The sequence below is a fragment of the Saccopteryx bilineata genome, chromosome 1 (genome assembly GCF_036850765.1).
Source record: "Saccopteryx bilineata isolate mSacBil1 chromosome 1, mSacBil1_pri_phased_curated, whole genome shotgun sequence".
In the NCBI taxonomy this organism is placed as follows: domain Eukaryota; kingdom Metazoa; phylum Chordata; class Mammalia; order Chiroptera; family Emballonuridae; genus Saccopteryx; species Saccopteryx bilineata.
In genome coordinates this window covers 127,795,447-127,812,243 of record NC_089490.1, presented here as the reverse complement: position 1 = coordinate 127,812,243, position 16,797 = coordinate 127,795,447, and the positions used below count along the sequence as shown (strand labels likewise).

Sequence of the window (16,797 nt, the reverse complement as noted above, 5' to 3'; positions counted from 1 at the left end):
GAGCGAGTGATCCTTTGCTCAAGTCAGCAACCTTGAGCTCAAGCCAGCAACCTTGGGCTCAAGCCAGCAACCTTGGGCTCAAGCCAAAGGTGTCTGAGCAACCATGGTGTCATGTCTTGATCCCATGCTCAAACCGGCGATCTTGGGGTTTCAAACCAGGTCCTTAGCATCCCAGTCCGATGCTTCATTCACTACACCACCACCTGGACAGGCTAATTATATTTCTTTAAAAGATGTCCTAAGCCCAAAAACCCACAAGCAGAAGTGCTGCAGATGGTTTTGTGAAACAGTAAAAAACAGGTAGAGATAGCAGAGCGGGAAGACAGGCGAGGCAAGAGGCTGGGAGCCTCTATAGCTCTACATGACCGAGCATTGACATACAGATGGCAGTTGAAAGAGTTCACTTAATTCTGTAGACTAGAGAAATACCATCCTAAAATAACTGTATATGTCTTCATTAACGGTCTCTTACACAGAATGTGCCCAATCCTACACAGCCTCATGCAAATTCTATCACCAAAGAAAAAGAGGTTCCACTTACCAATTGATACAAGTTTTCCCAGTAGTCCTGGGTCATAAGACGAAATAATGCCAAGAAAGCCCAGCTGAAAGTGTCAAAACTTGTGTAACCATAGTTGGGGTTTCTTCCTGCTTTCATGCACACGTATCCCTCTGGGCATTGCCTGAGGAAAGAAAAAGAAGTCCAGGTCTTTTCAACACAATCCTACTGCATGAGCTCTGAGTCATCTCTATGACCTCGGAGATAATAAATAACCATATACAGAGCCAGGCCAACAAATGGAAAGAAAAAATAAAAAAGAAGAAAAGAAAAATAGGAAAAAAACAAAGTAGCTAGGTCAATTTTTTAAAAGAGAATTCATTAGATCCAGTTTGGGTCTACTACATGAGCACAAAGGTAACTGAAAGTATTGCCCATTTTTATCTGAAACATTATGTTAAGGGGGGAGAATAACATTAGATAAGCTACTCACCCAGCATCAGAACTGTTCCCACAGAGTAGAGGTTCTAGCATGCCAGGAACTGTGTAAAAATTTGCTAGAAAAGTTTGAAGAGGCAGGAAATGAATAAGGCAAATTTAAGTGAATGAGAGAATAAAGTTACACTGTTCCTAACTAGTCCTAGCAGAAACAGTTATTGATTTTAATTCATATAAATCTTTTCTGACAGCTATAAAACCTGATTAAAAATTCTTTCCCATCATTTTCTTATATATATTTAAAAACTCAAAATGCTACCATAAGGTCCTTGATGCAATGTTCTTTTCACAGACATTTGACTTCCACTTGTACTTTAAATCTATATGCCAGGCTCTGGCTGAATCAAAGGGGTCTAAGAGAGTTTTCTTATTCTTTACTCCTTTATACAACTTTATCCTTCTATCCTTATTACTTCTCTTTACTACAGATAAACTAGAAATTCTCATTGATTGCTAGTTACCATGTCCTATATTAAACTGGAAAGTGTTTTCCTTTAACTGGATGAGTCCCTGAAATCCCCTTTGCAACATTTCCTATGGCTACTTAACTGCTTTTATTTCGAGTGACTAACAGTGATAATGTTAACTTTTGCCATTACGTTATAGAAGTACTACTATACCAAATGTTCCTTAGTGTAATACACAAGTGCTGTGGTTCCTGAAATGAAATTATTATTTTATTTTATTATTATTATTTTTTTGTATTTTTCTGAAGCTGGAAACGGGGAGAGACAGTCAGACAGACTTCCGCATGCGCCCGACCGGGATCCACCCGGCACACCCATCAGGGGGCGACGCTCTGCCCACCAGGGGGCGATGCTCTGTCCCTCCAGGGCTCTGTTGCGACCAGAGCCACTCTAGCGCCTGGGGCAGAGGCCAAGGAGCCATCCCCACCGCCCGGGCCATCTTTGCTCCAATGGAGCCTCAGCTGCTGAAGGGGAAGAGAGAGTCAGAGAGGAAGAAGAGGGGGAGGGGTGGAGAAGCAGATGGGCGCTTCTCCTGTGTGCCCTGGCCAGGAATCGAACCCGGGACTTCTGCACGCCAGGCCAACGCTCTACCACTGAGCCAACCGGCCAGGGCCTATTATTTTATTTAATTGATTGTATTGAGGTGACACTGGTTAACATAATTATATAGGTTTCAGGTGTCCAATTCTACACTGTATTGTCTGTTCAGCTCCTCCCCCCAGGTCAAGTCTTCGTCCAATAACACTTATCCCTCCACACCCTCCTCCACCCCCCCCCCCAGCAATCACCACACTGTTGTCTGTGTCTATAAGTTTTCTCTTTTTTGCTTAATCCCTCCACCCCCTCACTCAGCCTCCCCCCAACAGCTGTTAGCCTGCTCTATTAGTATGAGTCTGTCTTTATTTTGCTAATTAGTTCATTTTGTTCATTAGATTCCACATATGAGTGAAATCATATGGTAGGTAGGTCTTTCTCTGCCTGAAATGAAATTATTAAAACTCTTTAACTGTAATGGGATCAAATGACGTTTTAGAGATTACCTGACTTCCTAGACCAGATCAATTACTGAGGTCTAGTAGTATTAAGAAAGCTTATGAGGTGTATTCTGGACCAAATGTTTAAATATATATGTTAGGTAACCCAGCTAGGAAAGAAAAGCTTTTCTATCAAGCTCCTGAGCCTGATTTTTGAAGTAAAAGTTTAAGGGTACAGGTGACAAAGCTACAGTTTCAGTTTTGGTTTCAAAGACAGAAAGAGAGCAGGAGAAAGGGCTGATGTTTGAGAGATTCTGTATACAATCCTACCTCGAGGAAAGGGACTAACCTCACAAGGTTACTTTCAGCATCACTGGCATTCCTCTCTGGTCCCAACTACTTTTAAAAACCCAATGGTAGTTTCTAACCATGAAAACTAGAGATAGATTTTCCTTTCTCTTCTTGCAGAGAAGAGTCCACCTACTTTTATTGTTGATATGTTCTTCCCAATCAAAGCCTCTGCTGCCATTTTCGAGAAAGCTGTCATTGAAGTTTATGGGCCACACAACACATTTGTTCCGCAGGTTTCCCATGAAGAGCTGCAGTCCAATCAAGGCAAAAACGCTCAGGCAGAACACTGTCAGGATCATCACATCTGACAGCTTCTTCACAGACTGAATCAGGGCACCCACAATGGTCTTCAGGCCTGAGGAGATACAACCCCCAGAGTCAGAGTCATGCCATAGCCCTCCCCACCTCCCCCAGCCCTCCTCTTAGCTACTGGCTTCTACTCCTCCCTACACAGCATCACCCTTGAAACAGCCACTTTATCTTTTATACCATGAGGGTAACAATGGGTTGGCAATAGTATCAATTTTTCAAAAAGTATCAATTTTTAAACTACTAATTTAAATAAAAATAGTTCCTTCCCCAACATGTGGCTCTTTTCCTCCTGGAAGTACTTTCTTGTCTCCTGACTACTTCTCAGCTCTTAAATGAGTCAAGTTTTACTTGCCTCTGGGCCTTCATGCATGCTTGTCCCTCTGCCTAGAATCCTTTCTTCTGTTCCCCTGTCCTACCTGGCTAACTCTTATTCACTTTCTGGTCTCAGCATAAATATCAATTCCCTCAGAAAGCCTTCCCTGACTTTACAATTTTTTCCCTCCCCCATTATTGTTAGTATTTTAATAGCACCTTATACTTTCCTCTTTAGCATTTACCATGGTTACAATGAACTATATGTCTGTCTTGTTCACAGTGGTATCTATACATTCTAGCCCATAGCAGGTACTCAGTAAATATTAGACAAATAAACAAATGGAAAAAAACCCCAGGAATTGAAGCTTCCAGATTGGAAAGAGAACTAATGGAAGTTTAAAAGCTAATAATAAGTGAGAAGGTAGAATAATATTTCCCCAAGAGCTCTGGAAATTCTAGTATGTTGAAAAGGTTAAATATTATCTATCGAATATGGCTTGTTTTTTTCATTTAAAAATATTTTTCTGCATCACATATATTCCCCGTTCTCTACAACTGATCTTTTGTTGTCTTAGATTAAAAACAAACTAAAAATTATATAACCTATTTGAATTTGAGGTTTAAATGAAAGCCAGAAGTTCAAGTTTAAACCTGTAAGTAGATTTCTTAATTGTACAGGGAAAGATCAGTGATAGGAGACACAGAAAAGTATGGTTGTAGGTTCATAATGTTTGGGTCAAAACAGAGTCTACATGGCTCTCCTTGGGCACCCCCCAACATCAGATTATAGGACATGGCCAACAAAGCACTGAGAATTCCTGGGGTGCCAATGCACCAGGACAGGCAGGAGGCAGACACAGAGCCTTGACACGTGCGCTTCAAGAGGCAGCTCATTTCTGATGTACTTCTGAAGGCAAGAGTAGTGGATGGAAATACAAACGAAATCCCTGTCCTGGCTTTGAAGTGTGAGGCTGGCTACCTAATTACTAATCTTAACCAACATTATACTACTTACTTATATGATCTGAACAATACATCTAACCTCTTGAAATAGCAGATTTTTCATCATTAAAATGGGGATAATTATAGTTGACTATCATAGGACTGCTGTGAGAGTTAAGCCTGATTCATATAAACACTTAACACAGCACCTGGTACACAGTAAATGACTTAAATGTTAACAATTTTTGTCTAAACCTATTTACTCATCTATAAAAAGGTATTTACAATACTAACCTCATTGGGTTACTGTGAGGTATCAATTAAGATAATGAACGCAAAATATCAATTACAGAACCTGGCATTTAACACTTGTTAGCTATCACTATTACATATATGTTGCCCTTCTCAAAGAGATATGATTGAGATAATGACACTGCATGGCTAACCTCATATGATGATGAGCTAATGGGTGATATGAACATGATTCTTCTTTTTGTAAGCAACTACCTAGAATTTTCAAAGTTGAGTCAAATAAAATTTTCTATCTGAGTCCAACAGTAGTAGTAATGGGCCTGGCACAAAGCAGGTATTTAATATATTTTATAGAAAGAATAAATAAATGAAAAAATTTCTTTCCTCGGCTCTGGCCTGTTGGCTCAGCTGTAGAATATCGTCGGCCTGGCGTGTGGAGGTCCCGAGTTCAATTCCTGGTCAGGGCACACAGGAGAAGCACCTATCCTTTTCTCCACTCTCCCTCCTCTCCTTCCTTTCTATCTCTCTCTTCCCCTCCCTCAGCCAAGGCTCCACTGGAGGAGCAAAGTTGGCCCGGGCACTGAGGATGGCTCTGTGGCCTCTGCCTCAGGTGCTAGAATGGCTCCAGTTGCAACGAAGCAACACCCCAGGTGGAAAGAGCATCGCCCCCCGGTGGGCATGCTGGGTGGATCCCAGTCAGGCGCATACGGGAGTCTGTCTGCCTGCCTCCCCACTTCTAACTTTGGAAAAATACAAAAAAAAAAAAAAAAAAGTTTCTTTCCTTTCACACAGATACCCTAAAAGGGATCTAGGAGAAGATAAAGGAAAAAAAAAAAGAGTTAAACTGTAGAGATGCAAAGTGTGCTTTCCTATAGAGTGGGCCTTCTACGTTGCCACCAAAGAGATTAGAAAGAGCTTGCCTGGGCTCCTTTTCTCCTCACAGGGCGGTGCAAAGAGAACACCCGATAGGGAATCAGAAAGCAGGAATTCTGTCCTGGCTCAGCCACTATTTATGACCCACTGTGTTTCAGAAAAAAATTAAAGCTACCTTTCAGTCTCGTTTTCTCACACAGAATATGGATAAACACAGGAATACATGGAAATGGGTAATTGAAAAGCTGAAGAATCTTCTATAAAAGTCTTTTAAAACAGGACAGAGATATTTGTTTGAGATTAAGTAGTTGAAATTTCTTTCTTTCCTTTTCTTTTTTTTTTTTGAGGGGGGAGGGAGAGAGATGAGAAGCATCAACTCATAGTTGCGACACTTGAGTTGTTCACTGATTGCTTTTCAAACAAGCCGTGACCAAGGGGTTCAAGTCAAGCCAGTGACCCTTGCTCAAGCCAGCGACCTTTGGCTTAAAGCCAGCAACCATGGGATCATTTCAATGATCCTAAGCTCAAGCCAGCGACCTTGCACACAAGCCAGTGACCTCGGGGTTTCAGACTGGGGACCTCAGCATCCCAGGTCAGTGCTCTATCCACTGCACCACCACTGGTTAGGCAAGCAGTCAAAATTTCAATCTTCTATTCCTAAGGCCCTGGGAAACTATATCATAATCACAGAGTCAAGTAAGAAGGTACTTGTGGTATAAAATAGAAGGCAGCCATAAAGAAGTAAAAATTGTTCAGTGTTACAGAACTTATTGCTATAACTTTCTCAGGGATAGACAAGCCATTCATTATATTTGGCTGGGTTGGGACAGATCTATACTGGTCCATAATTCAATTCTAGGTTCCTACAATTATACAATTTTGTTTTCATAGTGAAAGATTGATTTAAAAAGGAATAGTTGAAGAGGCCACTAAAAAACAGTTGTAAAGTTTCTTTTCCTGGATTCCTTTTTTCTTTTTTTTTTTTTAGAGAGAGAGTCAGACAGACAGACAGACAGGGACAGACAGACAGGAAGGGAGAGAGATGAGAAGTACCAACTCTTTGTTGCGGCACCTTAGTTGTTCATTGATTGCTTTCTCATACATGCCTTGACTGGGGGGAGGGGGCTCCAGATGAGTCAGGGATTCCTTGCTCAAGTAAGCAACCTTGGGCTTCAACAGTGACCTTTGGGCTCAAGCCAGCGACCATGGAGTCATGCCTATAATCCACTCAAGCTGGCAACCCTGCACTCAAGCTTGCGACCTTAGGGTTTTGAACATGGGTCCTTAGCATCCCAGGCCAATGCTCCATTCACTGCACTACTGCCTGGTCAGGCTTTCTTGGATTTCTTCATTAAGCATTATTATTATTATTATTATTATTATTATTATTAGTGAGAGAGAGAGAGAGAGAGAGACAGGAAGGGAGAGAGATGAGAAGCATCACATTGTTATTGCAGCACCTTAGTTGTTCACTGATTGTTTTCTCATATGTGCCTTGACTAGGGGGCTCCAGCCGAGCCAGTGACCCTTGCTCAAGCCAGCGACCATGGGGTTATGTCTATGATCCCACGCTCAAGGTGGTGACCTTGCAACTCAAGCAGGTGAGCCAGCGCTCAAGCTGGAGGAACCCGCAATCAAGCCAGTGACCTTGGGGTTTTGAACCTGGGTCCTCAGCATCCCAGGTCAACATTCTACCCACTGTGCCACCGCCTGGTCAGGCTATTAAGCATTTCTATAGCCATTTCTCCTGAAAGGTTCAGATGATCACCTATCTGAACAACAGATGATCATTCAAGGCCTTTTCTATTTCTATTTTAAATAAAGAAATGAGCTGTAAGCTGCCATTTGTACAGGTAATATATGTAAAATAATATAAAATAGTCAAACCAATGCATTTGTGATATAAATCAATAAAATGAAGAAAAAAAAAAACAGTTTTAGCATGAGTCTAATCTGATTTTCCCAGGCTGGGAACTCTGGACAGTTCCATCCAAGCCCATGATAGGAAATGCCCAGCCAGGAGCTCAAACTAGCCCCTGTTCCACAGGGTGGGCTCCCAGCAACCTTGTTTGTAGAAAGTGACCTTCTGTCTTCTGTTAGCAGGTTAGAGATGACAGGGTAGACAGCTGACTTAAGTCCACATCCTTTCCTCCAGGAATTTGGAACATGACAGGAGACGGCCCAGTAGTATCTCCATGTGGTAGGAATGAGAATATATAAATTTAGAAGCTAAGTGGTAGCCATATTCTATCATTATATTAGGATATATATCTGAGAAGTAAAGGCAGTTAGTATACTTAGAGATAGAAAAAGGAAATTGATACATGGAGAAAAGAAAGAGGAAAACAAAATACTTCCTGGTTTCTGGGTTTTCTGGCTCTACATTCTGGTTTCATTGGTTTCCAAACGCCCAAAACACCCCAGCCCTTAGATTCCTTAAAGTACTCCTGTATCCTGCAACCACAGAAGCTCAGCTAATATACCAACCTTACAGAGAATTCATCACATTCCTGGGGATGGACCTGAACACTCACAAGCAGGTGGTTAACAGCTTTTCTCTATAAACAAGATATCACTGCCGAAGAAGTCTGTAAACATGAGTCTATAAAAGTATAAAAAAAATTCTTCAAGTGTTTTACTTGCAAATCTAAGGCTGAGATCAACTCCTTGGTGAGAATTCTTTCAGGTTTCAAGAAGTGTAAAGTAGAAACTTAGGTTGGAAATGGTATTCAAATACTTATACTTCAGAGGGGCTCAGAGAAACAAATCTTAATTAAGCAAGAATAATCACTAAATAACATTAACTATGGCCATCTAAAAAGTTTACTCTCCAAGATTCTCACCCAGATCGCTATGAGAAAATTAGAGGAAGGTACAGGAAGAAGAAAAGTGATATGGCTTAATGTCTGCAGGTCAAGGTTGGCACTCGATTACATAGCATATTAAATGGTCACTGGATCATACACCGACCTCAGTCAAGACTCTTCTTCTTTCCATTAGGGTTGAAATTGCAAACAACCCTGTCTGCAGACATCAAAACCAATTTATGGAGATGACATCATCAATGCATTTCTTAAATTCAAGTCCTGCCAGCAGTAGCTGCCACATACTAGTAATTGCAGCCAAGCAGAACTGCTCCCTGCTACCGCCAACCCAGGTCAACAAAGGCAAGAGGTTGCCAGTAGAATTCCTGACTTGATATGTACGAGAATGGGAAATGGCACTGTTCTGTCTGTGAAGACAAGCTGTCTCGCTTCATCCATTGGCTCACAATACCACATACCAGAACAAGCAAGATACTGACTGAAAACTCTAATTATCCAAAACAGAGCAGATTGCTCCTTCAAATGACTCCTACTTAACAGAGTGTGCAACAGAAGCCACGTGGGGGCAAACTGGACAGCAAAAACTCTTGGAAAAGACTAACATTAACTAGCACTGGGATATCTGAGCAGAGAACTCATCACATTTACTATAGATCAAGGAAAGACATCTGGACCCAATGTACAGAAAGGTCAGATACTTGAGAGGGAGTCAGACATTTAATGAATTTTGAGAAGTAGGTAAAGCCACTATGATCAAATGAACAAAAGCCTAATTATGTGCTTAGTCCAGGGAAATCAGCCATGCATACTGGAATCGAACTCTTCCTTCACAGTGATGTCAGATTATAAATAAAGTAAATTTATATTTCCTAGTTTGTGGCTCAGGTTGAGGAAGCTAATAAAGTAACATGAGTTAATTCTCCTACAAAATTAACATTGGAACAGGCCTCAATAGCAGTGACTAGCAGCACTTACCCCAGGGGAAAGAAGTTACCCAATTCTCAAAGTCTGGTTTGGTCCAGACAAGCGCTAGTCAAGTCATGCAGGCCAACTTTCTTGTGGCAGATTAAATCTCACAAAGATAGTTCTTGAAGGTTCTTCAGATCAAGAGTAATTTGGGAGAGATTTGGGGGCCATAGATTTATTTCCTCAAGACCAGATTCAAATCACAAAGTCTGACAACTAAACTAGCTCTCAAAGACAGGTCAAGCGGATCCTGTGAGTCCTCAGTGTTTTCCACTTAGGACCACTGTGTTAAACTTTAGTTAAATTTCAGTTATCTTTTCTGAGAAAGCAGTGTGGACAAAGAAAAAATACAACAGCAACTGGATTAATAACTAGAATATTTTAAAAGACACAATGAGCTTGAATATAGTCTTAAAACACCTTCTATCTCCCTTCACTAGAAACTGCCATATTTATCATGTATACATTTAAAGAAAATGCTTTCTTAAATGCAAATACTGGGGCAGGAAGGAGAGTTCATCATTCTCCCTGCTTCTTGTTTGATCCCACAGGTAAAAAGAGAAAGTAACAGAAATGAAAGCAGAGAAATAAAAAACCCAAGAGAAAAATAATCAAGAAATCTCAACTGTAGAGGACAAAATGATATCATATCCATGCTATAAATAGGGAGGACATAGTGCTTTTGGGGAGCCATTTAAATGATGGAAATGAAAAGGAACTGGTAACTGAGGCCCTCCTGACTGGTTTTGTTCACACCATTAAGTGATACTCTCTAAGAAAAACCTGAGACACCTGCTCTGTTATTTCTACCCTACTGTTGGCCCTGACAGTCCTGTGGCACATAGTCAAGGCATGCAGAAGATGAAACTTCTAACAAAGTCACTTAGAAGTTCATTTTTGTACTCAGGTCCTAGATAAATACAAAGTGAAAATTAAGTTTTAGGACATATGAATTTCTACATAGAATACTTCCATGTCAAGTTTAATCCGGCAAATTCCATACCAAAGAAAATTGAGAAAGGGTCTCCTTCTATAAGTTTTAGCATACAGTTTGTGTGCTCTATTCTCCAAGTCAAGTCCTCTGAAGCAAAATGAAAACCATGAATGACACATATCCATGTTCTGAGTTAGCAAGTAAAAAGGGTCAGAATGTAGGGTTGGTCTTTTTTAAGCTAAAAGGCAGCTCTAAATCAAAGCTTAACTTATACAAAAGGCTGAAGCTCACTGATGCACTATACTCTACAATTTCCTGGGAGTTCTAGCAGCCCTGCCACATTAAGAACATCTACCAGAGGAGCTAAGAGGGAGGACAGCGCCAGCCCAGCTGAGCTGGGTGGGTGGTCTAGGTAGGAAAGGGAACACTCTCATAAAGGGAGCTGAGGCGGGAGCGCTTAGTGAGATCTTGCTGGCCTTATGACAGTTCTGTTGTTGATCTCACTACTGTCAGTGGCAAGTCTGAGAAAAACCTAGAATCAAACTGGGAACAGGAGAAGGCAAAGAGAGCGCTGAAGTGATCCATAGCGAAATTTGGTTGTGCAAAACAATGGTTTTTACTAAAAGGGAAGTATATCACAGCTCTACAACAGTGGAATTACAATGACACAGATTTTCAATCAAGAGATGGCCCAAGTCTACTGACTTAGGCACTGGTGCTCCCAATGTGAAAGGAGACCTGGTTAACAGGCAGGTAGGAACAGGACCACAGCCCACTCTAGGAGAAAGCACAATAGGCCAGTACAGAATTTTACATGGGATAACAGAAGTCTCTCATGAGGGAGACATCATTTACCAAATAAGTACTTTCTCTGGATTTCTCTTACTAACTCTAAATAGAATGGGGGGAAAAAATAGAATTTAGGATTAAAAATCATACTTTAATTCAACTATCAATTGAATAGCATCAAGTATACCATTCACTAATGGTGAATGGCTTTATTATTCCTTAAAAGTTACTTTCCATTCCAGGTAACCTCCCAAAGCCAGCTTATTTGGGGTGCTTCTAAAAATAGAAATCCAGAAATCTGTTTCAAACTATGAAGCTGATGTCTAAATTTTGATACAAATCCTTTCTTTGGGCTTAGGTTTCTTCTTCATAATAATAACTGCTACTACTACAATCATTTGTGGAGCACTGCTATGGGCCAGGAACTGTGTTTATTTATATATATAGTACTGGAGTATTATGGATGAATAATGTGGTATCAGTCAAGAGCTATCTGGTAGTAATGCTGTGGTCAGAAATTAATCATATACCACAGAGACAGAACCTAAAAGCTAGACCAGAAGTAGCATCTGCTGCCCTAGTTAGTGAACAGAACACAGCTTTCCAATTTAATTGTGGAAGAGAAGTTTTGAGATCACAAGAACATAAAGAAACAGACGCCTTGCAGAGTACGCTGGGAGAAGTGAGTAGAAAACACAGAATTGTATTTAAAGAGAAGTCAGAGGAGGAAAGAGACCAAAAGAAAATAAAAGTAAAGACTTGGTGTTCCAGATGCCTTAAAAAAACAAGACATGGCCCTGGCCGGTTGGCTCAGCGGTAGAGCGTCGGCCTGGCGTGCAGGGGACCTGGGTTCGATTCCCGGCCAGGGCACATAGGAGAAGCGCCCATTTGCTTCTCCACCCCCAACCCCTCCTTCCTCTCTGTCTCTCTCTTCCCTCTCGCAGCCAAGGCTCCAATGGAGCAAAGATGGCCCGGGTGCTGGGGATGGCTCCTTGGCCTCTGCCCCAGGCGCTAGAGTGGCTCTGGTCGCGGCAGAGCGACGCCCCGGAGGGGCAGAGCATCGCCCCCTGGTGGGCAGAGCATCGCCCCTGGTGGGCGTGCCGGGTGGATCCCGGTCGGGCGCATGCGGGAGTCTGTCTGTCTGTCTCTCCCAGTTTCCAGCTTCAGAAAAATATAAAAAAAAAATACAAAAAACAAGACATGGCCTGCCTCAGGATTAGGCCACCATTAATGAACTGTGTGAGGCTGCCTGGGGAAGGAGCTGGGCTTTCTGTCAAATGGATTTCAACTGACACCCAAATTCTATTGATAAGGAGTAAGCTACCATTGCTAAAAATAAAGCAATTTTTTGTGTGTGTGTGGCTCAATTACTGGTGTACTTCCTGGTCCAAATTTGTAAATGGAGAAACTAGGTATACCTTCCTTGGTTTCTCGTTAAGCCACATTCTAAGTCAGTCCTCACTAGGATTGTGTTTCCTCTGATACCTCATATTTAAATAACGTTAAAAATGGGAAAAGAGAAATGTTTCTACCCTAGGTTTGCAAGACTAACGAAAGATAAGACTATCTTTCCTACTAGACATCAAAACTGGTCTTTAAAATGATAGTTCAGTATGTAGCAAGGATTTAAACTAGATTAAAGGATTTAAACTGGGGTCCACAGATGGGCTTCAGGCGGGGTCTGTGAACTCTGATCCGAAAGAGCTGGGAACTACTGGGCTAGGTCAACCAGGAAGGACCAAAAGAAAAAGGAAAACATTTTAAAGATTGTTAATCAACAACCTTTCAACCACTCACTCATTTCTTTTTTCCTTCTCAAATGTCTGTACTTTTTGTTTGCCCATACCTTCAGATGAATTTTATCTTACCTTTGATATTTTTAACAGCACCTGTATAAACTTTCATTGGGATTTATGTTTGAGAATGGTCTCTGAATATATGTCTACTGGTTCTTATTAGTGAAACAAACAGCAATAGAAGGTGATAAACAATAGTTATTAAGGTTCAATTCACTAACTCAAAGACTCTTAAATTTGTCTATAATACTAGACTAATTAACTGGGTAGGTTTCTTATATGATTAAATAATTCCATTAACACCGTTCTTTGAATGTCTCATCAGCAAACCATGCAATAGGAAGCCTAGAAATTACGAGCAATGGAATGATGGTGAATGTTAAAATTATTGTAATTCCATGAGGCCAGAAAGCAAATGATTTATATTCAAAGAGACAGTTTAGCTCTGTGACAAAATTTGCAGATACTGTCAGATCCAAGTGATTCTTAAGCACGTGCTTTTTCAAAAGCGTGGATGGAATGGGGGATGCATGCCTGGCAGTTACTGTCGAAAAAGTGCCTGAGGACCAAAGGGCCATTCCAGAGAATGTCTTCCTGTAAAAACATGCAGAATGCAAGGCCATATCAACTGTTCTGACACCAGTTTGGAATGTGGTGGACAAAATGAATGGAGGGAAAAGAGAAGATGAAATAAAGTCAGTCTTGTGTTTAAATTTTCTCACCTGGAATTACAGAGATAGTTTTCAAAGCTCGGAGAACCCTGAATGTTCTCAGCGCTGAGACATTGCCCAGGTCCACAAACTCTGTCACATATCTGTAGTAAGGGAGGTCACACACAGACACAAATGACAAACACAGACACAAACACAAACACCAAAAGGAAAAAAAAAACCACAACAAAACAAAAAGTACAATACGTCACATCAGGGCCCTAACCCAACACCTAACACCAACCCCGGGCCATCTTACCTGGTATTACCGAAATAGTTTTCAAAGCCCTCAGTACCCTGAAAGTGCGTAGAGCTGAAACATTGCCTAGGTTTACAAACTCTGTTATATACCTGCAGAATCAAACCAAAGTTAACTTGTAATGGTACCACTGGGAGAGGGTTTGAGAATGGGGGGAAAGAAAGGGTCTTATATACAAGACATGATTTCATTTATTTCCTTGAAAAAAAAAGTTTCAAAATATAAACATTTAAGGAACCCTTTTTTTTCTTAATCGGGCAAGGAGAATTTAAAAGCATATTTGAAAGAACTGATACAACCAGGAGATTCCTGGGGTTTACTCTCTTGATGAGTATCAAAATGTATGGATCTAAATCAGAATGACTACTCTCGGGCCATTCACTTTTTTAATAAAAAGAAAGGCTGAGAGGTACAAAGGCTTATGTCCCAAGTTTTGTGAATACTTTCTTAGGAAAAGAAGATAAATTTCTGTAGTAGGAGCCCCATAAAAACAAATATACATGAAAATAATTCCTTAGCTGACAATGGCAAAAATGCCCAAATGCACGTGTGAATGACTTATCCAAAAGTTATATGTGTTATCTTTGCAGTCATGCCTACAGATGAGGTTTTAGCCTGTGACATATAAAAGTGGAGCTCAGGAAAATCCAGATCATGAGATCAGAGCAAATGTACTGCTAAGTGCCCATTTTATCACCAGCTCCACGCTAAGCAAGGACACTTAAATTTTAGATGAACATCAATGTGTTCATTTACATAAAGCTAGAAAGCTAGAAATTGCCTTAGTATAACAGAAAGTGAAAGTTCCAGTTTCAAATATTCAATGCATATTGTTCATTCATACTTTACAGTTGAAATACATGGTTCCATCTGATGCTCATACCCATACCTATACTCAATCTCTAACACATCTGCACACACATACCCAAATTCACATACCATCTATAACAACACCCTACCCCCTACCAAATCAAGTATTTTCCCAACCTGGAAATAAAAAAATAAAGTCTGCTATAACTCTTCTATCATTAGCTAAGTTTCCCAGAGATACATTTTCATTGTTATAACAACAGAAATTGCCAAGAGCAACTAGAATACCAATGTGGAGCTACACTGTTTTTTAGCAATAGTTTGAAGTTCTGGTCAGAAATTCTTTAGGAAGCAACCAGTTTAGATACCTCAGCTCATGTTCTGATTCTATGTCCCGGTCTGCAACATCTGGCCAGCCTCATGAAATTACATGTGATAAAATATACCCAGGAAACTGGTTTCCAGTTTAAAGTTTACACCTATGAAATTTCAAGTCTTCACCAAGGCCCCTAGTGATAAATGTGCAGATGTTGGTCAATGTTATGAGGGGAAAGAAAATATAGAGTGTCAATGGGCAATCATTTCCTACTTTCTCTCCCAGCTGTAAAGCCTCTGCTTACCTTCTCCTATATAAACCCACAAGAGGCCCTCATAATCAAGAATCATAGGTGTAGAGCCATACAGCCTAACGTGGTAACCCATTAAATCCCTCATACAACTGTACCCATAAACTCACACTTACACTGTCATACAAATACCCAGGAGAACAACCAGCCACACACGATCACACCCAAAACACCGAAAAGTAAGCAGAGAACTTACGCCATCATGATGACACTGAAGTCTAACCAGTTCCATGGATCCCGTAAAAAGGTAAAGCCATCTATGCAGAAACCTCTTGCAATAATTTTCACTAGTGATTCAAATGTATAAATCCCTGTGAACGTGTACCTGTCAAAGAAATGGATAGCTTGAGGTAATTTCTGAACAGAAACTTTATACGAATCTTTTAAGATAACACTTGCCTGGGTGTGGCTTCAACTAACAGAGACAAAACAGAAAGGGCACAGCCAATGCAGCAGAATGGAAATGAGGGAGAGAAAGGGACGCTTTCTGAAATGCGTTAACTTTGGAAACAAACAAAGAACTCTGGAATGTTGTATTGGGTCCTGACAGGTATGACAGAGAAATACCTCTGTACTGCCATCTAATACGTAATCATTTCAAACCAGGAGAGGCAGCCCCAGAGCTATTTTTTTTTAATTTAGGGAATGAAGGGAAAAGTAATTTTGAAGAAGATGGTAATATTGTCAGGGACTGAGGGTAGAAGATGCTGACGTGGCAACAAGTGAGAGACACCAGCTAGCAGGAGAAAAGATAGAAGTGAAGGGCAGGGACTTCCAGAGCCTGCTGACTCTTTTCAGAGTTGACCACCAATAGTTCCTAAGTCCCACATGTATGCTTCTTCACCCTTCTCTCTGAAATAGAATAGGCAATAACTTATTTTTTTCCTTGATGGGTAAACTGCGGCAAAGCAAGATTCACTGACTAAAAATGAACTAAACAAGCAGGCAAATGAATAAATGAGCTACTTACTCCACATTCTTCGACCAGTCAGGAGGGTTACTAAAAGTCATGAATACACAGTTGGTCAAAATAGTACACATAATGATCATGCTAAATACTGTAGAGAAGAGTCAAGGGAGAAATACACAAAATCTGACCTTATTTTTCCACAGTGGGTATCATGAGATATAAATCAATAACCTAAAAGGAGGCAAAACACAAAAGAGGAGGAAAAGGCGAGGTGATAAGGAAAAGTGTTGGTCACCAAAGAATTCCACCATGTGTATCCACACCTCACCAGAGAATTGTGGATGAACACAGCAGAATGTCCACTCTCTTTTGAAAAGGTTGTCCCTATTCCACTCCTCTTGCATAAAAATTTCCCCCTTAATCACTTTTACCTCAAATATGGGATAAGCTCTTAAATACCTTTGTGTGCAGTAACCAAAAATCTACCAGTCTACCTGTCAGACTCCAAAGTCATCAGGTGTGGAAATACATTTAATTTAATCTATACTTTTCAGTGGCCCTGGCCAGATGGCTCAGCGGTAGAGCATCGGCCCAGCGTGTGGAAGTCCCAGGTTCAAGTCTCCACTAGGGCACACAGGAGAAGCACCCATCTGCTTCTCCACCCCTCCCCCTCTCCTTCCTCTCTCTCT

The 16,797-nt window shown here is 40.8% G+C and overlaps 1 protein-coding gene across 5 annotated transcripts in view; it reads right to left on the bottom strand.

Annotated features, from left to right (window-relative positions):
- Nucleotides 1-16,797, bottom strand: part of SCN8A (sodium voltage-gated channel alpha subunit 8) — a 265,318-nt gene that overhangs the window by 120,877 nt on the left and 127,644 nt on the right. For 3 of the 5 annotated variants that reach the window (XM_066265314.1, XM_066265282.1, XM_066265297.1), the window contains exons 4-9: nucleotides 16,169-16,259; nucleotides 15,395-15,523; nucleotides 13,516-13,607; nucleotides 2,923-3,144; nucleotides 993-1,056; nucleotides 542-683 (exon numbers count right to left, since the gene is read on the bottom strand). In XM_066265314.1, coding sequence (XP_066121411.1) covers nucleotides 542-683; nucleotides 993-1,056; nucleotides 2,923-3,144; nucleotides 13,516-13,607; nucleotides 15,395-15,523; nucleotides 16,169-16,259 — 740 coding nt within the window. Of the gene's footprint in view, nucleotides 1-541; nucleotides 684-992; nucleotides 1,057-2,922; nucleotides 3,145-13,515; nucleotides 13,608-13,762; nucleotides 13,855-15,394; nucleotides 15,524-16,168; nucleotides 16,260-16,797 lie in introns of all 5 variants that reach the window. The other 2 variants (XM_066265290.1, XM_066265307.1) reach the window with 1 other exon arrangement.